The sequence below is a fragment of the Zootoca vivipara genome, chromosome 9, assembly GCF_963506605.1.
Source record: "Zootoca vivipara chromosome 9, rZooViv1.1, whole genome shotgun sequence".
Lineage (NCBI taxonomy): Eukaryota > Metazoa > Chordata > Lepidosauria > Squamata > Lacertidae > Zootoca > Zootoca vivipara.
In genome coordinates, this window is record NC_083284.1 from 54,338,085 (window position 1) to 54,363,970 (window position 25,886).

Consider the following 25,886-nt stretch of genomic DNA (forward strand, 5'->3'; position numbering starts at 1 on the left):
TGGGATTGATTTCTTCCCCCATTATTATCTTTTTAAATTGCATCTCCGGTGAGCGTAATAAAGGCCGTTTTGTGGCCTCGCTGTGCCTCACACGCGAGTTGCAAGCTTGGCGAGAGGTGGCCAGCAAGCCAGGGAGAGAAGAGGCGGCCGCAGAGACGAAAACCATGTGGGGGATCTCCTGATTGGTAAGGAAACCCCCTCGAAGGGCCGTTTGACTGAATGGAGGGAGGAGACACACAAACACATGCGCTTCTCCTAGGATTCCCCCTCTCGAATTCCAGCAGAGACCCAGCGGAGTCATTTCCCTCGGCTCCTTGAGTTCAGACCCGGAGGGCCGAGAGGGCAGGGCCGAGGAGGGAGGTGGGGTTCTCGGCGTTGCTACAACCAAAAGGCTCCCTTCGCGCAGCCGCCGCGTCCCTGGCACCCGAGCAAAGCAAACGTCAGTTTGTTTAACAATCGCCGAGTATAAAATGCTCCAATCATAGAGGAGACTCGCGGAGGGGAGAAATTAGGTTGAGGTCAGCGCAAAGCCAACTAGCAGCAGCGGATCTCCCTTCGCCGATCTTCCCACCTTTTGATACTCTAGGGCGGCTAAAAGAAAAAGAAAATCAAAATACCCGGGGAGCAGGGACATCGATGCTAGCTGTTTTGTAAGAAGGGAAGGCACCCCTCTTTCCCCAAAGCTTGTAGATCCATCCTCCATTCACCCCTGATCTCTCTCACCTTTGAAAGGGAGCTATGGCTGATTGCCTGAGAAGATTGATCAACAACGAGACCTGCAGGATTTTACAGGAGAAGTTGGAGAACTGGTATAAAGATTACCACGTGAGTGTGCTCGAACGCGTGTTTTGGAAATCGGAGCTATCCTCTCTGACTAATAACGATGGGGAGGCAGCTAGATGCATTTGCGATTTTGTCCCCTTTGAATCTGTACCAGGCAAAAAATATTAACTCATCTTCCCACCCGTCCCGCCCTTGCTAAAAACCGGAGCTGGCGAGGTGGAGACTGCAGGAAACGGCGAGATCGTGTCAGAAACTAACCTTAACTACAATAATATGAACATCTTCATTAGGAAAGATGGAGACGATTAGCATTGCAACCAAACGCAGCTTTGTGAGTTTAAGCTTGTTGCGCGTGGAGAGATGACTATGGCGGGAGATTAAGGGCTGAGCTTGGTGGTGTGTTGGAAACCTCCAGCCATTTCCCGGGAAAGTAGTAACTAAGGACGCCGGTTTTCCGCGCCAGACACTGTTGTGGTTGCCATGGTTATAGAACGCCACGATACTCTGCCCGGGAAACGTAGTAAGAACAGCGATGATTTGCAGCGAGGGATTGCTCAAGTCTCTTTCCCTCCTCCTCCTCCTCCTCCTCCTCTACTGAGCTGTGATTTAGTCTTTTGATTCGGTTACAGTTAACAAGAGCTCCCCCTCGCCCTAACACGTTATTTTTTCCTTTATACATTTAACACCCTTAACTGTTTGTTTTAAGATTGGAACTACGGTATTTCCCTACATTTCTTAATTCTTAATCCTATTGCCTACAAGCAGCTCAGGCCAGCGTAAATGGCGACTCCCATTTTATCCTCACAACAACCCTGTGAGGTAGGTCAAACAGAGGAACAGCAACTTCCCATGGACACCCAGTGGATCTAATAGCTGAGATTTGAACCCTGATCTTTCCAGGCAAAGGCTGGAACTAAATGATAATGGTACATACATGCAGCTGTTGCCAAAAACAGCAGGCCTGGACTAGTTCTCCCTATAACTTCAACTTAACCTGACATCACCAATAGAAACCAATGATTGTCAACAGCACCTTCCAGCCTTCCTCCACTGAATCTCTCTCCTCCTCCTCCTAATCTGTTCCAACTTCTGTGTCCACAATTTGTGTTCCAGCGTAGTAGTTTTTGGATGCATGAGGCTTATTTGTTAGGATGTGTCTAGCGCACAGTTTGACCTTATATGAGTTGGATCTAACAGGAGTTTCGGGGATGGATTGCCTGTGCATGTATGCCACCTGATTACCATTGATGGCTGACAGCAGAATGTGCGAACTGGTTCAAGGGGAAAAGCATTGTGCTATGTGATGTGATATTTCAATTCTGTTTCTGGTAGGGTACCCATGACAGTCTGTTTACACATGCAGATTATCACCTGATGCCATAAGTCATGAAGGAACTAGCATGTGTGTGCAAATATAGCCTGGCATCAGGTTGTATAGATCACATGCTTTCCAAAAGCTATCTATAAATGCAAAATGCCGCACCTGGTAAGATCTTTGACCAAAACACAAACATGCCTGGCAGTAGGACTTTTTATATATTATACGCACACAGGAATTATAAAAATTAAATGTAAGTATATACTGTAATAATTAAAAAAATAACTTTTAAACTATGGACAGCTTCCTCTGCTAAGGATCTGTGTGGCATATTAAGTAAGTGTACATTCAGACCAGTTTCCCCCCCTTCCACTGTGGTCACTTCAAACTGTAACCCCTGAGCTGTGGTGGCTAATGCTATTATTCCTTGAGTTCTCATGCAAGATGTGGTAGTTCAGTAAAGGAGTAAAAAAAACCTTCACATGATTTGTCTGGACAGAAGTGTGTTTAGATTTTCTTTCCAAAAGAAATTATTGGCTGCAACAGACAGCTCTGAACTTGATTTTTATTCTTGAGAGAAGTCACACTAGAAGTAAAGTGAGCATGAATCAGTCTCATAATGCCCACATGTTAGGCTGGGGTAAAGCATGTTAGTACAGATCTGTAGGCACATAGCGAAGGTGCTGAGAATTCTCTGTTACAGAAAAAGGTTTCTGTGCTGTCCTAAGTGCCACATCCAGAACGAAACCGAATGTGATCTTCACTGTGATTGACAATCAAATGGGGATTGTACGTAGAAATACTAGGGGTTGGAGCAGGCTTCCCCAAACTCCAGATGTTTTGGACTACAATTCCCATCATCCCTGACCACTGGTCCTGTTAGCTAGGGATCATGGGATTTGTAGGCCAAAACATCTGGAGGGCCGCAGTTTGGGGATGCCTGGATTGGGGAGTGACACCCCTTCTGTGTGCAGAGTCAAAGATGACTCTGAATTCCATTTTAGAAGTCCAAGCCACGTGTCACTAGTTTCTTTCTGTGGTTAGAGATCTCTAGATCATGGAACTACAGTCCCCAGGGTAATGCTGTTCAGCTGGTATTATAGATACACCCCATATAATTTCCTTTGTAAAGCAATAGCCTAAAGAATATTACAGCTTGCTGGGAATTACTCTTTAGGATTCCAGTGATAGAGTCTGTGGCTGCAGATATGATCCATTTTGGAGGTTACTTCTTTGTTCTAATTGATATGCATATGTAAGCTCTTTACTTTCTGCTGCGGGATTTAATATCCCATGACATTTTGGCCTCTGATCCATTGCTTAGTATGCAAAATTGTTATCTTGTTGGTCACAGGGAATGCGATGCATTGTAGCTTTTATTGAACTTAGTTCCGTTGGTGGAAGGTGCAATATATTGGCAGAATTGGAGTAACCAAAGTAATTCTAATTTTCAGATTAACTCATGTGATCAGAATCTGACCCGATGCTGTGAAATCATGGAACTGAACTCCATGATTCAGGGGCAACTCTTCACAATCCTGAATAAAACAAGCCAAGAAGGTGAGGTTGTTCCAAGCTCTGAATTTATGTGCTAATATTTATTACAGGTGATGGTTAGCTTGTGCCCAGATATTTAAAACATTTTATCAATATACATTGCCCTTCCTTTCTCTTTTGCTCATTGACCCAGGTGGACATTATGCCGGTGTGGATACAATAAAGTCACGTCTGTTGCCATGGCTGGGCACTTGTTTTTCTAGCCACACTTGTGGAAGCTCTTCTCACTTGCAGGTACAATACACTTGTAATTTCCCCCTTTTTTTCCTAGAATGGGTGAACCATAAGATAGAAAGGCTTTGATTCCAGTCTTGCACTTATCTCTTTCTTCCCCTTGAGAAGAGATGCAGACAGGGGCTGAGTTGATGTCCATGCTTCAAATGGAGGATTATGTTTTAGACATATATTGTATATCCAGATTTATTGTGATAAACGCCACATTCAAGGCAGATGTGACATTGTGTTACAATAGGTTGGATGCAGAGGTCCACCCATAGGAAGGTGGAAGGGGACTTTCCTGTAATGTCTTATTGTTACTTTTCTAATCTATAGCTGCTTTGTGGAAGTCTTCCATAGTTGAGAACTGTGGCTGTTTTATATTTTTGTATAATGGAAATATTAGCCTAATAATAATAATTTTATTATTTATTCCCTGCCCATCTGGCTGGGTTTCCCCAGCCACTCTGGGCAGCTCCCAACAGAATAAAAAAGTGATAAAATATCAAACATTAAAAACTTCCCTAAACAGGGCTGCCTTCAGATGTCTTCTAAAAGTCAGATAGTTGTTGATTTCCTTGGCATCTAATGGGAGGCGTTCCACAGGGCGGGTGCCGCTACCGAGAAGGCCCTCTGCCTGGTTCCCTGCAACCTCACTTCTTGCAGGGAGGGAACCACCAGAAGGCCCTCAGAGCTGGACCTCAGTGGGGTCCAGTGGGGCTGAATGATGGGGGTGGAGATCAGGCATGCTTCGGAGGTGAAATTTCTTACTGGTGAGGGGCTTATCTCCACATTCCAGTAGACGTTGCTGTGTAACAAACATTGTTGATAGAAGCTAATTTCTCCCGAAGCTTGTGTTTCCCTTTACTGAATAAAATGCAAGCACTTTATTTAAAATCAGTTTAAGATATATGGAAGATATATCACAATATTTCTGAAACATTAACAGAACTCCCCCCCCCCCCCCCCGGACATACATTCATTTCTAGCTTTTACACACTGTATTTCTACTTCACTGTAGGAATCACGTGAAAAAAACAGATGGATGAAGGAAATGGCCTGCACCCGGGACCAAGAAATACATCAGCTGGAGAAAGAGCTGAACAGCACTCGTTTACAGCTCAGTTTTGTACAACAAGAGTAGGACAATTAACTATTTTCCATTCATACATTTTTCGTGCACTAAGGTTTGGAACTACAGTGGTGCCTCGCTTAACGAATGCCCTGCTTAACGAAATTTCCGCTTAACGAAAGGATTTTTCGAGCGGAGGTTGCCTCGCTAGACGAATTCGTTTTATGAAAAATTCGTCTAGCGAATCGCGGTTTCCCATAGGAATGCATTGAAATTCAATTAATGCGTTCCTATGGGCAAAACAAAAATCAATGCATTCCTATGGGATTCGCTAGACGAATTTTTCGTTGTAAGAAAAGACCCGTGGAACGAATTAAATTCGTCTAGCGACGCACCACTTTATAAGGATAAGTAGAATTGCAGTTTCGTGGCTGTAGTGAAAGCCCTTTAAGCCACCACATGGTGGTGAAAAGCTGCTCTTAAAAATAGTAATAATAAATCCACAGTGACATTTCCAACCCACATTTTCCTAACTGGACTTTGTTAATTGCATCTTTATCTAAGTACAGTCGTACCTTGGTTGATGAATGCCTTGCAACCTGAACGTTTTGGCTCCCGAACGCCGCAAACCTGGAAGTGAGAATTCCGGTTTGTGAACGTTCTTTGAAACCTGAACGTCCAATGGGGCTTCTGCAGCTTCCGATTGGCTGCAGGAGCTTCCTGCAGCCAATCGGAAGCCGTGCCTTGGTTTCCAAACATTTCGGAAGTTGAACGGACTTCCAGAACAGATTCCGTTCATCTTCCGAAGTACCACTGTAATGGCTATGATGATCCCACAGAATAGAAGCAAGCCTGTAAACTGCTTATGTAGGTGGACCACATGAACTTATAAAGCATACTGGACCCCCAACAGTTCACATGTATAGGATAATTCAACCACTCCAGTCCCCTCCAGTCAATGCAGCTCAGAAGGTTGTTTCTGGGTTCAGGATAGGTTGGTGCTACGTGGTTCCTGTTTTTGGTGTAGAAGTTTCCCAGAGGAAAGGGTACTTCTTTAGTTCTTGTACTTCAGGTTACAAGCTATAATGTTGACTCAAGAGCTTGAATAGTATTGTGTGAGCATGCCTTAGATCAGGCATCCCCAAACTGCAGCCCTCCAGATGTTTTGGCCTACAACTCCCATGATCCCTAGCTAACAGGACCAGTGGCCAGGGAGGATGGGGATTGTAGTCCAAAACATCTGGAGGGCCGAAGTTTGGGAATGCCTGCCTTAGATCAAAAGACATACGACCAAGTGTTTATTTCATAATACATTATACTAGTAATGTGCTCTTCAGTGGCATTTTAGCTAATCTCAGGTGAATAATGCAATATATCTGTTATACTTTAGAGCGTTCTTTTTTAAAAGCTGAATGGAATCCACTTCTTTCACAATGCTGGAAATGGGTTCCCTAAAGCTTATTTTCACTTTTGTAGCCAGTCAGTTTCAGAAAGTTCATCTATATAGACAGATTTTCAGTTTAATCTATTGACACACATTCGGAATGAACTTGAATGTAGGGAGTGATGTTCCAGTTGCTTTTAGATGTGTATTCTGTTTCTTGATAGTGTGACACGTTCAGATCAATTACTTCAACAACCTTTGTTGTATCTCTGTCCTTTCACCTTTGTTCTAATAATCACGCATGGTGCTTTTTTTTCTTTAAAAAAATGTTTAGGGGTACTCTCATTTTCCTACTCATATTGAAATACTGCCCCTCAATGAGGCCAAACTTCACAATGTTTAGGGGTATGCGTACCCCCTGGGGGGGAAAGCACTGATCACGCACAAAACAACAGAAATTGTTTATCATGGCAGTATGAAAGAATTGTTTCCCTTTCTCTGTACAGCCTGTGTATGAAAGAAGACATGAGGAATTGATACAGAGTTAATCTATTGAATTGGGATTTGAGGAGGGAGTGTGTATATGATTGTTTTTGGGGGTGGGCAGCGGAATGAATAAGCAGTGTTGTTAGATGGTGTCTGCCAATCTGTGAGAAGAATGGACACAGAATTAAGGATCAGTTCCAGGGCCGTCTTAAGCGTATCTGGCGCCCTGGCGCCGTGGTGCGAAGATCCCTCCGGCACCCCACCCCCGCCCCATTTCGCAACGTGGCTGTCTGGTGGACGCAGCGGTGCCCCCCTGGCGGCCCGGCGGCCTGGCTCATTGCGCCACCCAGCCTTGCCTTAGAGCCGGCCCTGATCAGTTTATATGCTAGGGTGGATCCAGAGTCTATGCTTTGTATAGATGGTCAAATGTTGACTTTCCAGCCATCTCTAGTTAAAGGATCTCAGGGATCAAACCTGGGGAAGATCGCTCCTGGAGTCAATGGGCCAATGGCGTAAGACAGGTTCAAATGCTGCTTTTTGAGAGAAGTGACCTGAAATACATGCTTGCAGCAGATGTACAAATACTGGCTTTTGTAAGCAAAATTCATGTAAGTAGGCCTATAAAGGATTTGGCTTTCGCAGTTTATGTTTGGCTGTCCCAATCTGTCTATGCCATTCATAAATGCTTGCATATATTTTGAACTTTGAAATAGGGCACTAGGCATAAAAAAATTGCCCTGAGTTTGGAATTTGTGTTTGTTGATGTTTGTTGTTATAGCTGATGTGCTTATGTGCTGAAGGACTGGCTCTGCAGTGTACTTGTTTTTCCAAATGCAAATGCCCTTCTAAGATTTTATTTCCTGTTTCGTTGAATGTGTTAGCAGAATTTGTGCCATTTGTATTAAAGGCGTATCTCTGGGTGTTGATTTCTCTTGCAGTTTAGCAGAAGCCCAGGTGGCTCTTGAAGACACAAAGACCAAATCCGCCACCACTCTTTTGGCAGTAGAGGATGAAATTGTTCATCTAAAAGCAGAGTAAGGAAAACACGGTGGCTGGCAAAGTTGGTTTTGGATTATCTTTGTGTGGTTGCTTATATTGGTTGCACTTGTAACATCACAGCAATGGATTGCTGTGAAATGAGCGTGGCTTGTTGTTGCATCTGAACAAGGAATAAGCCACAGTTTATTTTAAACAAGCTGGCTTCATAACCCAAGATTTGAAGCTGGCTTGTTTTGAAACTTACTGTAGTTAGCAGTAAACAGCAACCCTGCATTTGGATGAAGTAATAAGCCAAATTCAGTGGAAACTGGAAGAGTGGGGGAGGAGGCTTCTAAATTCTTCCTCCTGGCTATGCAGGAGAGAGACCATGTAAGCCCAGGGCTCGCTCAGGTGTGTTGCAACTTGTGCATGTTGTGCTAAATCATGGTTTAGCGGGATGTACAAACACAGCCATTGTGTAATGTTGATTCCCTCTGCCCCATTTTCTGTTGCTCTCTAGGCAAATGCTGATGAATCTTCCTCCCAGTACCAATCTCTGAAAAGAAGAACTTTGGTTATAATGTCAGTCTTGAGCAAAATATAATAATGTGTGGCTGGCCATTTTTAGTTGGTTTATGGCAACGGGGCTAACCGGTTGTCCTCTGGAAATCATTAGACCCCCAACTTCCATCAGCCCTGGCCTGCTTGGGCAGTTGTCAGGGATTATGGGATTTATAGTACAGCAACATTTGGAGGGCCACAAGTTAGCCACATGTGGTTAACTATATATGTTGACACTGCAACTTTCAATTTGTTGAACTGCCATAGTTTTTCCCATTGAATATTGGCCATAACTTCTCAGTGCAAATCTGCATTTCTCTGAATTCTTCTTAAACTATTTCATGGGTGGTGTAGATGTGCCCCTATGGTCTTTAAGTATGTTAAGCATTTATACATAGTTTCCTCTGATTTTCAGCATATCTTTGCCTGGCAAATTGCAGCTTAGGCACATTTTTTTATATTTGCAGTAATCTGAGTGTGTAGAGAAAACTCCAGCCTATGGTGCATTTTTTCCCCTGTTCTTCTTGAAGCATGAGTGTGCCCATCTAAGAAATTGGAGGCAGTTTGAGGTCAGATGCGTGACTCTTTGGTTGTGGTGCCAATGTGCGTAGAAAATAAATTAGCCATGCCTTGTGTACTGTGAATTGGAATGGTTTGGGTCTTGTTACTCCTCAAATCCAAATGAAAGTCTGTTCAAGTTACTTTCATTGACGATCTTAAATTAGCTTATCTAAGCTATGTCGCTAGATTCTTCCTGACAAACACACAACACTGTTCTTGTGATTTAGGTGAGCCTGTTTTTCTATAATTATAGCTTGTTGAAAATGCTGCCTGTTCTCTAATATCAGTCTTCAGAGTTGGTTTCCCCCTTTACAGGGGAGACATCAAGTGTAGAATAATCGAATGATGATAGATCATGTGATATAAATGTATTACATTTCTTCATATGCACCACATGTTTTTGCCAAACACTGACTACTTTGAGGACACAGAATTTATAACTTTGTGTTTTGATATTTTATTGTGTGTGCCTGTGTGTTTGAAAGCTGTCTCTTGCTGAAGGATTATTGACTTAATTTTTGTAAAGCCTGTCCTTCATAAATACATTGACATAAAAAGTTAAAAATACAATATCACAAAATATGATCGCACAAGCTCAGATTATTGGTGATCACCCAGTCCCCTCGCTGCACCCAGACGACAGTCCAGCTTGTGCACAGCCTCCGCTGACTCAGATGTTATGGAGAAGTAGAGCCGTGTGTCATCGGCATGTTGATGACACTTTGTCTTAGAATTAGTGCATACAGTGGCTTCACATAGGTGTTAAACAGCATTGGGGGCAAGGTTGTTCCTTGTGAGACGCCAAAGCACAAAGATCATGGAGCTGAAACACAGTCTTCCAATGCTACTATCTGGGTATGACCTTCTAGGTAGGAATTGAACCATTGTAAAACACTGCCCTAAATACACATCACCCAGAGCTGGTCCAGAGGGATGCCACATGGTCTCTGGTCTTAAACCCCAAGAGTGATTGAGAAGCAGAAGGAGGCAGGATGAGGAGGTTCTTGGCTTGTAACAGATATACCCTAAGCAACTCTACTGCATAATTACATACCTACACCTACCGGTATTTTTGTGGCATTGCAACTTGAAAAGAGATTTGAGAAATTTCACGTTGCTTTTGGTGGGCAGAAATGGTTGGTTTCTGTCGAAAATGTACATACGATGAACGTCATTCCGCATTCCCCTTGCTGCACAGTGATCACTCTGCAATTCTTATAAGCTCTTTCAAATAGATTCCTTAGTATAGTTGGAAAGCAGGATATTGATTCCTGTAGAAACACCTCTTTTAATCAGAATTATTTTTTTGTGTTTAAGGCTAAAGGCTTCTCGGGTAAAAGAAGAGTGTGCTTTGAAAAATCTGGACCGGATGAGTGATTATGAACAGCAGCTTCAAACACTGAAGGATGAGATTGCCATCCTTGGTGCTCAAAAATCTCTTCTCCAAAACAGGTAAGGCTTTTCATCTGATTTAAGTAGCCATTAAAACCTGTGGGTGCTAACCAACAGAGTGGTACCCTCTCCTCATGCACCTTCTGTGCACCTTCTAAATCTGTTTTTGGGGTTCCCCCCAGCCCTCCAGAGCAGATTTGGGAACGACATGGGCCCCTTGAGGAGAGAAGGAAGAGGACAAGTTCCATTGTGTGAAAAGAACTGCTTGACAGCCATCTGTCAGGAATGCTTTGATGGTGGTTCCTGCTTGGCACGGGGTTGGACTGGATGGCCCTTGTGGTCTCTTCCAGCTCTATGATTCTATGTTGTCTATCGTCCTATTATGGTTTGGATCCAGAGATGCTATGCTTCAAGTTATCTAAGGGGGACTTTAGATATATCAACTCTATTGAAGAAACTGGGGGAGGGGGGAAATGTAGCTCAGAGCAGTGGATTATTTTATGATGATGGCATCAGTTTACACAATGCTTTATAGAAAAATATAAGCAAAGAAAAATACAGGTCTCTCTCCAGCCATAACAACAATCATCATTAATGAATAAACTGGCATTGAAAGTTCTCTTTCTTTAAATTCTGCTTCTTGAGATAATAGTCTAAACCAGAGATGGAGAACCTGTGACCCTCTAGTTATTGCTGGGCTACAACTTCCCTTATCCCTGACCATAGGCCGTGCTTTCTGGGGCTGATGGGCGAGGTCCACAGGTTCCTTACCCTTGGTCTAGGACATACATTTGTAAGGATAAAGATCTTCCATTAATGTGATTTTTAAATTTTGTTATAGACTTGCACTAAGCCGATCTCCTTCCCCGAGATCTATGCGAAGCAGATCACCTAGTCCGCTTTCCAAGAGAAGTTCCTCACCTGGACGAGCGAGACTTACAAACGCCTCCCGACAGGCTCGCCTTGTGGAACGCTTCAGTGACATTTATGCTCAGGAGCGCTTGGATGCTCAAAGCCTCTTGAGAAGTTACGTCGACGATCTGGAGATGGTTCAGAGAATAATCTATACTGCAGTTGTGGTAGGAAGTGTAACTATTTCTTTTCAGAATCACTCACTCACATAACCTAGCAGTAGACAAACCTTATTCTTACATCAGCTGGAGTCGACAACAGTCAGTTGGCAATCCTAAACACACTTACCTGGGAGCGAGCTCTGTTTATCTCGGTGCAGTCTGAGCAGACATATACAGGGTTCATTAGCTTCTCTTTCCATTGCTGGAGTTTCTGGCGTCTGGTCTCACTGCTGAAATGGAAAGTAATTGTAAACCTCTAATATGGCAAGCAGCCTCATTTTAAAAACTTGTACTGGTATAGAGGAGCTTAGGACTGAATGGGATCACATTTGAAGATAAAACAGAGTGGAATTGTGACTCAAGGCTGGAAGAATGCTTCCACATACTCTCTAACAAACTGGTTTTAAAAAGCTTTCTTTATAGCCCTATCAGAGAGATTGACCAACCAACTCTGGTTCTCAGAGGGGAAGCAGACCCAACTCACTTTGTGGCTGTCTGGTGTTTTTTTGTAGTTTATTTAAGAACCCAACAGTCGCATGGATGGCAAATTCCATCGAAATATGATTTTTGTCTGGTGCTGTTTTTGATTATAGGAGTTTTTGATCTGCTGTTTATGCCTTGTCTTGGAATATTGCTGAATTGCCTCTTTTGTACAAGTTTCTTTCATCTTTTTTATATATTTCATCTTTTTACCTGACCATATTCAGTTTTCTTTCTTTCTTTCTTCTTTGAAGTGGTAGTTTTGCTATAGATTTAATTTTTTTAAGACCCCTGGAGCAGAAGTGATGATAAGTTGCCATCACAGAAAGATATGGTGGCATAACTTTTTGTGTTGCAAGGACTCAAAGGCTATTATTGGATATCCAGATGCAAGCTTTGGATCTGGGACAGGGTTACTATATAAGACGAATTATCACATCGAGGAGCAATTAGTCTACCTGTGAAGTTAGGATTCAGAAAATTTACCATATTGCCCCAAATATAAGCCTCACTCTTTTTTTCCAAATTCCAACTGTGAAAAGTTAAAGTGCGGCTTATATTCGAAACCTTATGCCACCAGCAAAGCAGTGTGCCCCACCCCCACCCCGAAGCAGCCTGGGTATTGTCTTTTTTCCCCTTTTTGAACCCCCTTCAATTTTAAAGGTGCGTCTTATTTGCGGGTGCAGCTTATATTCGGGCCAATGTGGTAAATGGCCTCTGTTTTCTTGGGCTTTTAGATGTAACTAACTATTTTATCATTTGCAGGAGTCTTTCCGTGCTGCAAAGATGGCCTTCAGGCAGTTCAAAATGCGTGTTCGGAAGACCCTGTCCCTAAGTTACTCAGGGCCTGAATCGCTTGAAGACGTGGTCATGGACTACATTGTTCGCCAGGAGGATCTGTATGATGTTCAAGCCAGCGTCTGCGTAAGTCTGTGAGAACATTCTATCCCTTTGCCCATGGTATGACTATTTTCCACCTTCCCATTTCGACTCTCTGGCACCCTATCTGCATAACCTAGCAACTCTAAAATATAGATACGCTTTTACTCTCGCAAGATGGAATGTATTGCCCTCGCCTGTACTGAGGGACCATTCCAACAGATTCCACATGAAAAACGCTTATGTCCCTGTGGAGATGGCAGTACCGAATCGGTGGCGCATGTCCTTCCGGCTTGCACTCTTTATAAAGACTTGAGGAATGAGGTTATCACCTCTCTTTTATGGTCCTTTCTGGCTCGCCCAGCCACTGCCACAGTGTCCTTTCTCTTGGCAGATCAAGATGAGCAGGTGACAGCAAAGGTTACAAGGTTTTTAGCAGGGGCAATCAGTATAAGATCCACTATTTGACTATTGATTCAAAACCCTAAAATGTATTTTATATAATTGACTTTTTATTTCTATTCTTTGTATATTGTATTGTTGTTTTATTGCTATGGCAAATGGCTGATTCATTCATTCATTCATTCAAAACATTGTATCTCACCAATGCTCTGCTTAGGTTAATGAAACTTGAGAAATATGTAGATCAGGCACCCCCAAACTTCGGCCCTCCAGATGTTTTAGACTACAATTCCCATAATCCCTGACCACTGGTCCTGTTAGCTAGGGATCATGGGAGTTGTAGGCCAAAACATCTGGAGGGCTGCAGTTTGGGGATGCCTGGTATAGATGATACCTTCCAGCCGCCCTGCTCCCAAGAAACCACCAGTGAACATCATGTACATATGACAACTTGCATGAGTAGGGCAATTGACACTTTGGATACATTAATTCTATTCTCTCTCGCTTACAAAAATTTCCTGCAGTTCAGTTTTGTGTATTTTCTAGGAAATAAACCGTTTCTATTCCTTTCCTTTCAGGAGGTCATTCGTGCAATGAATATCAACCCTAAGATTTCCTTCCCACCCGAAACCGATTTTCTCATGATCAGCGGCTTAATACGCGAGTTGTGTCGTGTCGCCTTTTCAATGCAGACTTTGGATCCTCCACTTGACATTTCTTTTGGTACAGATGGAGAACTTTTCAGCGAGTACAAGTGAGTGAAATGAAAGTATGCGGTCTTGTATTTCCAGTGGGAAAATAAAGTGTGCCAAAGTCATGGCAGTGCAATAAGGATAGAAGAAGAGCCTGCTGGATCGGCTCAGTGGCCCATCGACTTGCACATCCTGTTCTCACAGTAACCAACCAGATGCCTATGGGAAACCCCCAAACAGGATTCGAACACAGGAGCAGCCTCTCCCCTCTTGTGGTTTCCAAAGGCATATTCAAAAGCATTACTGCCTCCAATCATATGACAATTCTGTTTGCACATGCTGAATTTGAGCCAATGTTAATAATAATAATGATAATAGTTTTATTATTTATATCCCACCCATCTGGTTAGGTTTCCCTAGTCACTCTGGGCGGCTTACAGCATATATAAAAACATAGTAAAACATCAGACATTAAAAACGTCCCACTACAGGGCTCCCTTCAGATGTCTTATAAAAGTTGTGCAGTTCTTTATCTCTTTGACATCTGAAGGGAGGGCTGTCCACAGGGAGGGCACCACTACCAAGAAGGCCCTTTCAGCAGTTTAGCGAGCTGCTGCGACACCCGGGGCGGCAAATTGTCGTGCTCCGGGGGGGGGGGGTGCGGCGTCGCTACGTAATGACGCATGCGTCGCTACATAACGGGGTATCGCCGCCGCCCCCCCCCCCCGGCAACTCCAAAGCCGCGTGCCTCCAGCTCCAAACTCCACGTAAAAAGCCCGCTCGGTGCAGAGGCCCTGCCCCCTTGCTGTGCCCCTGGGCCCTTTGCCTGGTTATTGTGAATGTTATTCAGTAGTTATAATGTAATTAGTAACTTTGTACACATATGATCAGAAGTGGCCTATGCCACATTGTGCAGATTGCAGCTCAGGCCCACAATGCTTCAAGGGTCGCCTCTCTCCATATGAACTAACCCAGACCCTGAGATCATCATCTGAGGCCCTTCATGTGTCTCCTCTGCAAGAGGTTTGAAGGGTGGCAACATGAGAGCAGGACGGGCCTTTTCTGTGGTGGCTCCATTTGTGAAATGCTCTGCTCAGGGAAACTTGCCTGGTGCCTTCATTACATATCCTTAGGTACCAGACAAATATGTTTCTCTATAACCAGGCCTTTGGCTGATTTAAATGTGGCCTTTTAAATGTGTTTGTGGGAGGGGGTGTGATTGTTTTTGTTTTATTATATATTCACTTGATTTTTTAGAAGTTAATTGGGATAGCCCTATGTGCCCTTGTTCTGAATTACTTGAAAGAAGATGGAATAAAGTAACTGCAAGAGGAGCGTATGGACTGCAAACTCTGTTGTAAGCTAAACCTCTTTGCACCTCACCAGATATCGTCGCAGCTATGACTCTGAATTTACAGCTCCCTTGGTGGCCTATCATGTATGGCCTGCTCTTATGGAAGAAGATAGTGTCCTTGTGAAAGGAGAGGCAGTCACAAGAAGAGGCGCTGTGGTAAGTATTCTTCATTACTCTGGTTAAGATTTAAACTGATAGACTTGGATCCTAAGTTGCTTCCCAGTAACGGGATGGTGATTACTGCCAACTCCTCTTCCATCTTCAGGCCCCTACGACATATCCCAAGCCATTCCCAAAGGCCCCCGACCTCCAGGAGTAGATTTGGGGCAGGGCACAGAGATCTGCAGAGGGGAGAGAGAGGCTGAAAAAGCCCTGCTCTGTGAACATGAGCTTTGCTTCATTTACAAAAGCAAACTTTGGGTCCAGGTCATAGTTTCCATCCCAGAAATGTCTGAATGAAGCAATTCACAAACTGGCTGGTATATGAGAAACATATGAGAATATCTTTTGAGCAGTTATCAAGAAGTAGTCCCTTCCACCAATGTAAGCTATTATACTACTTTGCACAACCTGCAGTTTCAGTAGCATTTCCAGAGGGAGCTGAGATTTCAAAGGGGCTTGTGTATGGGACAACTCCCAAGAATATAGTAATAATAATAATTTATCTATTTATAACACGCCCATCTGGCTGGGTTTCCCCAACCACTCTGGGCGGCCCCCAACAAAATATTAAAAATACAATAAAGCATCAAACATTAAAAACTTCCCTAAACAGGGCTGCCTTCAGATGTCTTCTAAAATTCAGATAGTTGTTGATTTCCTTGACATCTGATGGGAGGCCATTCCGCAGGGCGGGTGCCACTACCGAGAAGGCCCTCTGCCTGCACATGAGGCCTTAACTGGGAAGCACGTTAGAGTCATGCGAATCCAGCCTTTTCTTTCGGAGAGCAGCCTTCCTCTCACATACAGTGGTACCTCGGTTTAAGTACACAATTGGTTCCAGAAGTCTGTACTTAAACTGAAGCGCACTTAACCTGAAGCGAACTTTCCCATTGAAAGTAATGGAAAGTGGATTAATCCGTTCCAGACAGGTCCACGGAGTCCTTAAACTGAAAATACTCAAACCGAGGCGTACTTAAACCGAGGTATGACTGTAATGTAACCACAGTGACTGCTGCTTGCTTAATATACCTTTTCTCATATTCTATATTTTGTTTCAGTGGTCTCAAAGGGGTAGAAGCAGAAGCAGAAGCCGCAGCCGCAGCTGTAGCTTGAGGCCTCTCTCTCCTAGTGCAGGCCACTCCCGACATTTGGTAAAGTAGAATAGCCTGATCAACGTAATAATCCAAGATAAAAACAAAGCCAGTGGTAAATGAGAGGTATTGCAAAAAGGGAAGGGGGCTGAGGGGGTGTGTGCTTATGCCCCTTTGGTATATGAGCATTGAATGATGAGGGCAGGATCAGCATGGTAAAAGCTTGGGGATTTACTTGGTAGTCTTTTGTGAAGGAGGGAAGTATAGACAGATGTGTTTGCCAATATATACAGGATGGGCGCAAGCCTATCCCTCAACATCTGTCTATGAATGCATGAGAATATCTCCTTTTTGGAGAACGTGCTTGAGAGGGTAGTGGTGACTCATTTTCAGGTATGTTTGGAGGAAACTAGACCAGTTTCAATCCAATTTCAGGCATGGTCATAGTACCAAATCTGCCTTGTTTATTGTGGCTGATGACATGTGTCTGGCAAGAGAGAGGGGAGGACAGCCATTCTTGTTCTCCTTGATCTTTCTGTGGCTTTTGATATCCTTGGCCCAGGATCCTTCTGCAGCACCTCCAGGAGGTGCGGTTGGGGAGGGGGCACTGTATTACAGTGGTCCCACTCCTCCTTTTGAGGGCTGTTTCCATAAATTAATTATGGGGGCCCATTTTTGGTGCCATGCGAGTAGCCCTGTGGGGTTCCATCTTGATCCCCACATCATTGAAACAGATGGGGGTTGTCATCGTGAGTGAGGTTTCCTCAGTATGTGAGTGATACCCAGCTCTCTCTCTCTCCATTCCACCTGAAATCAGGAAATGTGGTTCAGTTGCTAGATTGGTCCTGGGAGGCTTCCATGGGCTGGATGTGGCCCAATGAAATGAAGCTGAATCCTGATAAGAAAGTTCTGAGTTCTTAGGTGCAAGGGATGGGGAGATTTCTTGTTCCAGGCAGGGTTTCACTCTTCTGGAAGAAGCAGGTAACATAGCTTGGGATTCCTCCTGGATTCAACATTGCACAGGTGTCCTTAGTGGTTAGGAGTGCTTATTTCCAGCTGTGGCTGGTTCACCAGCTATGGCCCTTTTGGATACAGATGAATTGGTCACTGTACTCCATGCTCTGGTAAGCTCCAGGCTGGATGTTTTAACACAGCTGCAACAGTTACCTGTTTGTTTCCGGGCCCAATTCAAGCTACTCTCATTAGTGACTTAAGACTAAAATATCTGAAAGGCGGTGTTAGATTGGCAGAGGGGGTCCTTTTGGTAGTTCTGCCCTCAAAGGTTCAGGTGGTGATGGTCTGGGAGAGGGCATTCTCTGTGGCAGCCCCTATGCTGTGGAATTCTCTCCCCACATTAGGGCATCCGAAACGATCATTGTATAGCTTTTGTCATATGCTGAAGATGCATATCTTTACTGTGGTTTTTGGCCCATGAGAGAGAGATTTTTTAGGACCCACCCTATTCTTCTAGCTGCAAATTGTTTTAACTGATTTTAATATTGTGTTGTAATATTCTTGTAACTTGTTCCGGGACCATCTAGTGAAGGGTGAGTAAGAAAAGTAAGAAAATAAATAAGTAAATGATCAGCATTCATGAATTAATCCATGAGTAAAAACACTGGGTGCGTTCACTGCATGTGTTTAGACCTCACTGCTGTTTAGGCTAATGGATTTGCCATTCTGTAATTTACCATTGATGTTGTGCATACTATATGCACGTATGAAATAGGAAGCCCTCTATTCCTTCAAAAGCTTCTCAGCACTCTCTGAATTTAATCTTTACAGTATATGTATAAATAGTGCACTGCTAAATCCTTGTGACTCAAGCACCGCTATTAACAGGCTGGATGTACTTGTCTGTGGCGATGAAGGCATGATGTGAGGGAATAAAAAATGGATATTCTTCAGCAACGTTAATCTATGGTCTGGTTTAACCAGTCACATCCTGGTTTAATAAACCAGAATATGTACGATCTCTATGCACCCGCCCACAACCACTTTACCCCTCTGTTCCCACAAGTGGGGGAATTAACTGGGAAACTGCAATTAGCCATCATTTTTTCTTATGCGTGAACTAGGATCTATGGTTATTGACTTGCAAACAATGCAGAATCCACATACTGTACAATCTTCTTTAAATCATGGCTTCATATCCTGGTTTGTTTGGAAGCCATTTGGAAGACATAGTTCCTAGTCTACACATAACACGAAGTTATGGTTATCTTCCTGGGTTGTTTTCCTGCTTCAGTAAAGGGAGGAGCAAATGAGTTATAAACAGGTTTGTGGAGCTTGTAGATATCCCATCTTCTTAAGTAATAAAGCCACATTAGCATGGCACCCAAAAGCAAACCAGTTAAGCAGGATTTAAGCCAATTTGTTGTTCTCCTTGTAAATTGGATTACCTCTCATTTTAAGTAATGTTAACCTGGTCATTCCTCACACATATATATGAGCTGTCATTTATTTAATCAATCTGTGTTCCTCCCTCCGCTATTTCCATGGCAGGCTCGGCAGGAAAGTGAGCACAGCAAAGTGTTTCTTCCCCGCTCCCTTTTGGCAGGAAAAACTTATAGCATGTTTACTTATAGTTCAGGTTACCCCCATGAGACCCATCCCTGAAGTCTGCTTCATGTGCAGGAGCACAATCTAGTTTTTGGCCTGCAAGCTTGTACCATATAAGGGGGATATTGGTTGTTACACGTATCATAAAGTGAAGGAGAATTGCACAAGATTTTAAGTTAGTGAAGGCCTTTTTCTTTTTTTTTAGTGTTGCCCAATTCAAAAATTGCCCCCATGCAATCTTGGCCATGTGACAGTCATGGCAGCACTTTTTTCCAGTGACACTAGGGTAGAGAGAGAAATTCCAGGCTGTTTGAGAAGTTCACATGCTGTTCCTCCTTCCCATGTCAACATCACTCCTCCTGCAAACTGGAGGAATGTTGATCTGGGAAAGAACTCCAGTACGTATAGAGATTTTCTCCTCCTTCAATGTGACCAAGCCGGTCCCAGATTACCCTTCAAACATGGGAAGGAGCCACACTGCAGTATAAGAAAATATAAGAAAAGAGTCTAAGTTCCCCAGTGGTATTAGCTGTATTTAGCTTCTACAACATAATGCCTTTTTAGAATGAGTTGGGAGGAATCAGACTATATTAATTTTTCCTGTTTTGTGTGTCTTTTAGCGATCCCGAAGCCGCAGCTCTTCCCCGTTAAGGAGCGGAAGCCCAAGTAAGTGGGCCTGTGCAGAACTTAGACGATCATGGCTTTGAAATGCTTGAGCAATCAAGTAAAGAGATAATGTAACAATCTTCAGGGTGTTCTTTTATATATATATATAAAAACAGAACACATTGGTCTTCATTTATGGGATTTTCATTTTTTTAAAATATGTTGTAGACAGACTTCTGGTCTTTGTTTATAGAATTCTGTGATACACGTTTCATCCAAATTGTCCCAAACCATGATGCCTTTTTCATATTTGTTGTAATTATACAAAATCTCTGGTGTCTTTTAGAGCTGCCTTTCTGGAGGCTAATGATCTCTCAAAGCCGCAATCCAGCACAGAACTAAACAACACTTAATATAATACTCAATATAATTGGCTCAACCTCCAGGATAAAAGCCAGTTCCATTGCCATTACTCCAGTTTTGCTAGCCCTTTGATTGACTGCAGATTAACCCACATGTGTACATAGATGTAGAGAGGAGCCAACTCCACATTCATAGGCCTGCTAGGGTTGGGTAACTTTCTCCACCCCGAAACAGTTTTTCTTTACTGTTGTCTGCCAGATTGACACCAATGGGGTGGAGGGAGGGGAAAATATGTTTGATTGGGGTCCAATCACACTCCATACGGTAGATGTGTTGGGGAAGCAAGGGAGCTTTTAATCTAGCAGATACAAGGCTCTCCCCCAACACAATCTGTTTGAGCCCCTACACTGCTACTAATCGCTCTATGCCTGCATCATTGTGTGTGTATCAGGATTTTTGGGGTGGACATGCTTGCCCTGTTGGCGGAGTTGCCCCCCTCAAAGAGAGGGTGTTATTGGATCAACTTACAGAAAGAATGTCTGGATTGCCAATACAGTCCTATCTTGAAGTCCTTCAATTGCAGAAGTTTAACCCCTCCCCCAAAAGTTACATACTGAAATATGTATTTTTCTCCAATAGGAATTTAGGTTAACTGGATATGCTTTTTGATTCTGTACATCTGGATCAATCTGCTTCTGTGGTGCCGCTTCCTGTTCCGAGAGTACCTCAAACCTCACTTAAAATAATGTGAACAGCAGTTTTGAATCACTCCAAAAGGAGAGTGAATGGGGATTGATGATTATTAGTATGGGTGGTTTTTTTGTTTTGTTTTTTGGTTACTCTGGTGTTTTTTTTAAGGGACTGAATGCAACAAATCTGATTAAAACTTGCATAGGCATTTTAAAAAATTCGTTTGATTTTTAAAACTCGTTTACACCACTCTTCTAAGCAGTGCTTTCAGGAAAATAGTTACTGTCACAAGGAGTGCAGTGCCAAGATCCTCTTTGTCTCACAATGATACACTTAACTAGACTGCTAAGTATTCAGCACTATGATACATTGAGGCTACCACTTGAAATACAGTACTTGGTGCTTATATAGGGCTCAGTTGATGTGAAGTTAAGGTCATTAAAGTCCCAGCAAAATCAATGGGGTGTATAAATGCTGGATCATGCCAATAAAAGTTGTTGGTACAAAACACGGTCATAAAAGCATAACATCTGATTTAAGTGTTTGATTTTGAAATTACAGAAAAATAACATCTGTATTTTGAAGATTATATTCCTGCTGTTATAACATGTGGTGCTGATAACAGTGTTTTTCTTCCAAGAGATGGGGTGTTTCTTTCTCTTCTATACCCCAAGAGGAGCACAATGACTGTTTGAGTCCTTGTCCTTTTACATGTAGCTAAGGGTTAGAACATTATTCTACTGAGACCAGCCTCTTATTTCTGACCCCAGACATGGTGCTTGAGCAAAATTGTGGAATTTCCTTTTGTTACTACAAAACAGAATGAGTTTTGCATGGTTTTCTTCATTGAAATTATTTTGCCCTCTGGAAGAAAAATCTAGTCGCATTAATTAGTCCTCTGGTTTCCTTAGGGAGTGTAGTCACTTTACCTTCTTCCCAGTTTCTTGTAATTTTGCTGAATACTGCAAAGTTTACAGCAATGTTGCAAATTCCCCATTGCCTGCTTCAAATAAGTGACAGTCATGCAGACCAACTTGGATTCATAATAAAAGAGCTGGCCTAGGGTATGATTGTTCATTTGTGGTTGGCTGTGGTGGCTTTTGTTTCATGTGTGAGTGGGGTGGGTGGGTGTTTTGAATCCACCTTTCCCCCATCTCTTTTCCCCCTTTCCCTCCCAATGTCTCAATAAATGAAACTGATCTGTAAAAATGTTACGAGAGACATTGCACATATTTCTGTAAACCAAGATAATCCTAAGTAGTAGTGGTAGTAATAATAATAATAATAATAATAATAATAATAATAATAGAGCTGGGTTACTGAAATTGTTCTTCCACCACTGGTTTACATTTTCAAACCTTGATCATGACCTGGGCAGACCTTTGAAGCTCTCCACCCAATAAAGCTCATTGAAGAAATGAACTGGCAACCAGTTTAAGCATAAGAAACACTCGCCCTTGTTTATGGCAATGTAAACATTGAAATTTTTACACAGAGATAAATTTAATAGAGAGTTGCAATCATGTTGTATGATATGTGTTTCAAAGCACTTGTTTGCTTATTCACATATTACATTTTTGACACTTAAATTAAAAAACCACTTTTAAAAGGATACTGGATTGGTTCAGACCTCTTTCATTACCATAAGGAAGCAATCAGAAGCTCCCACTCCTAGCTGTAAGCTAACCATTGTTCTACATCTGAATGTGGAGAACCGTTGTTTGGTTAAAGTATGGTGTGAGAACAAGCCAGGAACTCAAATGGTGATGTCATAGTGTCCTGTTCTCACTAACCGTAGCCAAGCAAGCCACAGTTTCCAAATTTGAATGTGTCAGGCAACTGTGGTTTGTTTAACACTGGAAGTGAAAACTTCCTGCCTTCTCCTGTAGCATATAAAAGGGGGAGCAGGGGGGAAGCATGCAGACCCAAGATTTGTCAGTTTTTTCATGTAGCAAAAAAAATTGTTTGCCATTCTATCTGAACTTGACCTTGGTATGAAGTGAAGCTCATCTGCATACCAAGGCCAATGCATAGCATTGTGAATTTTTATTATGTGTGTATCTGAGCTCTGTAAAGAGTATATACTATCTTTCATCACATAGCCAGGTGATTAGATTAAAGGAAATCTAACAAACATTTCAATAGCATATACATGAAGGATGGTATTCCAAACATTACACAGAGACATCAAATCAAAATTCTGTTCCTGGTGTTAGTAAGGCATTGTACCTGACACAGGTTCATGATGTTTACTAAAATAATCATTAGGCAGTGGAAATGAATATGATAAGCATTGCTAATGCTGTGTGATTTTCCAAAACAGTGTTATTTGTGATCAGTGATAATGCTGTTACATTGAGCTACACTCAGAGCAGATTTTGCTCTGCACAATGATTTTGCGTGTGATATGTCGTGGAAAGATGTATTTAAAATGAAAGATTAAATAGACACAGTACATTAGAGCTTTCAAAACTGGTGTGGGGTGTGTGTGTCTATCTGAAGCAACTTTTCACCTCTTCTGGATTAAATGAGGACCCATTCAGATTTTATATTCCTGGTTACCCCACCGATTATGTAGAGATTCTCCATACCAATCCATAAAATCAATGTTGAGTGCTGATCTGAATATGCTCTGTTATGTGGCCATTCCCACAATAAGGATTATGACGTTAGGTCCCCTTATTCACTCCATTGTGCTTTTTGGTAGGCAACGTGTGGTGAATGTGCTTCCTTCCCATCCAAACTTCACAAACCGCTTGGAACAGGCAACATTTGCATGTGAATATTGCACTCCCTGACCCAGGTGGCACTGTGGTTAAACCACTGAGCCTAGGGCTTGCTGATCAGAAGGTCGGCGGCTCCCGTTGCTTGGTCCCAGCTGCTGCCAACCTAGCAGTTCGAAAGCACGTCAAAATGCAAGTAGATAAATAGGAACCACTACAGCGGGAAGGTAAACGGCGTTTCCATGTGCTGCTCTGGTTTGCCAGAAGCGGCTTTGTCATGCTGGCCACCTGACCTGGAAGCTATACGCTGGCTCCCTCGGCCAATAATGCGAGATGAGCGCGCAACCCCAGAGTCGGTCATGACTGGACCTAATGGTCAGGGGTCCCTTTACCTTTATTGCACTCCCTGAGCACAGCTCCTTATTAGGATGTTACCAAAGAAGCATGGAAAGAAGCCATAGGAAAGTGGCTCCCAGATCTCTGTGGTACGAATGTATGAAGTGGCCTTGTCAGAGATCTATATTTGAAATGGATGATGGGGTCACGTATAACCATGTAAAATGGTACCTTGGTTCTCAAACTTAATCCATTCCAGAAGTCCGTTCCAAAACCACAGTGTTCCAAAACCAAGGCTCACTGCCCATAGAAAGTAATGCAAAACGAATTAATCCGTTCCAGACTTTTAAAAACAACCCCTAAAACAGCAATTTGAATTTTACTATCTAACGAGACCATTGATCCATAAAATCAAAGCAATAATCAATGTACTGTACTATAAAATAAATGAGACGGTATTCTAGTTGACCTGGGTTCCACACAGTAACAAACACAAATTAATCAAAAAAGCCTCAGAAACAAAAACACAAAATAAATAGCAAAAACAAAAGCGCCAAACTTAATCAGTTCCGGAAGTCCATTTGACTTCTGAAATGTTCGAAAACCAAGGCACAGCTGATTGGTGCAGGTCCCCTGGAAACAATAGCCGACAGCCACATCGGAAGTTCAGCTTCCGAAAAACGTTCAAAAACCGGAACATTTCTGGGTTTTCGGAGTTTGAGAACCAAGGTACCACTGTAGTAAAATGCCTAAGTGTCAATCCAGAGATCATGCCTGTATTTTTAAAAACCTGGAACTGCAAGAGAGCACTTCAGCCATGAAGATATTTGGGTGACCATGGGCAAGTCACCAACTCTCAGGCTGGCAGTGTAATTTCCCAACTGTTAGGAAAATTATACATACGCTTAATAATAGACATCCATTATTTTGGACCTACTGATCTGAAGATGCCCTCACATCAGTCATATTTTAGAAGATTTTTAAATATCTTTCAGAACCACTTTGCTGTAAAGTCAGAAATAATCTTGTTTTTTCTATTTGCATTTTTTGTGATATTTTTATATGTCATATATTTTGAATTGCTGTTTAACTACAGAATTTTTTTCTTAATTTGTGTTCATATATATATATATATTAGTAAAGTCCACTGGAAAACCAATATTTTGTAGCAAATATCTTACCATGCATCATTTGACTACAGTGCTGATGCTGTATGTTTACATTGTACCATGTTTCATGAACTATCTTGTGGATAAAGTGCCTGTACAATGTTTTATAATCAAACGATACTGCAATAAAAGTTTTAAAACATGTAGTGGGACAATATTGAAATAAATTATGAACAGCTAGGGATGAATGAACATGTACTTAACTTTTGAGAATGCATCATTTGTTGAAGATTAAGTTGTATTGGAGGAAATATGATTGAAAATTGGGAGTTATACGGATTGATAAAGGAAAAATAATTCTGTTTGATTAATTGGGGAAATGGTCACATGGATGTCTAAACAGGAATTGAACATGCACAGCTGATGGAAATAGGAATTGATGGGGAAGTATTAGAAATTAAGAAAATGTATTTTACTGTAAGCAGTGAAGGAGGGAGGGAATAGAAGCATTTTGAAGAGGGGTGGAAAGTCAATTTTTAAATTTGTGTTACATCTGTATTTGTTGTTAATTTGTTTAAAATTAGGAAAGCTAATAAAAATTAATTGGGGGAAAAGGGGGGGGGAGAGAGAAATAACATTTCCCACTAGATGGCACTCTTGTTCAACACATCAATAAAATGAACTTTCCAACAAATATATATCCATGTTCAGCTCCCAAAATGTCAGAGGCTAGTAAAATGTTTTTAGATAAGTCATAAATGTCAGATGTTTAAGTGGCTGCGGTCCCATGCCACACACGGATGCTGTTCTAACCTCAGTGAAATAAAGGGAAATTAGCTCAGGATCACCATGGGGTCACGAAGAGTCGGACACGACTAAACGACTAAACAACAACAAGCTCAGGATTGGCCACTAATGGGTAAGGCTTTGCAGTGTTTTCAAATGGAAGTAGTGTTGGTGGTAGGGAAAATATATGTATAAAAGGAGAATTCCTGAATGCCAAGGTCCAGGTTTGGGACAAGTGCTCTTTGGTGAGAGAATCCCAGCAGAGATTTA

At 42.4% G+C, this 25,886-nt stretch overlaps 1 protein-coding gene across 5 annotated transcripts; it reads left to right on the forward strand.

Moving 5' to 3' along the window:
* Window positions 1-456: 456 nt before the first annotated feature.
* On the forward strand, window positions 457-25,036 carry SPATA18 (spermatogenesis associated 18). 5 transcript variants are annotated; one of them, XM_035112480.2, is made up of 13 exons: window positions 457-825; window positions 3,556-3,661; window positions 3,792-3,892; window positions 4,896-5,014; window positions 7,755-7,850; window positions 10,234-10,368; window positions 11,150-11,387; window positions 12,627-12,785; window positions 13,721-13,896; window positions 15,221-15,344; window positions 16,409-16,501; window positions 19,624-19,669; window positions 20,612-25,036. In XM_035112480.2, exons 1-13 carry the CDS (start codon window positions 739-741, stop codon window positions 20,617-20,619), a joined length of 1,488 nt encoding a protein of 495 aa, XP_034968371.2. In that variant the 5' UTR covers window positions 457-738; the 3' UTR covers window positions 20,620-25,036. The 5 variants fall into 5 exon arrangements, with proteins under 5 accessions (XP_034968371.2, XP_034968373.2, XP_060134767.1 ...); XM_035112482.2 differs by lacking the exon at window positions 16,409-16,501; XM_060278784.1 differs by lacking the exon at window positions 7,755-7,850.
* The last annotated feature ends 850 nt before the right edge of the window (window positions 25,037-25,886 follow it).

What these genes read in the sequence shown, in the direction of transcription:
- SPATA18 (XM_035112479.2), top strand. Translation starts at nt 739, where the DNA reads ATGGCTGATTGCCTGAGAAGATTGATCAACAACGAGACCTGCAGGATT. An exon ending in ACTGGTATAAAGATTACCAC is followed by an intron (nt 826 to 3,555) that starts GTGAGTGTGCTC and finishes TCTAATTTTCAG; the next exon opens with ATTAACTCATGTGATCAGAA. An exon ending in AAATCTCTTCTCCAAAACAG is followed by an intron (nt 10,369 to 11,149) that starts GTAAGGCTTTTC and finishes ATTTTGTTATAG; the next exon opens with ACTTGCACTAAGCCGATCTC.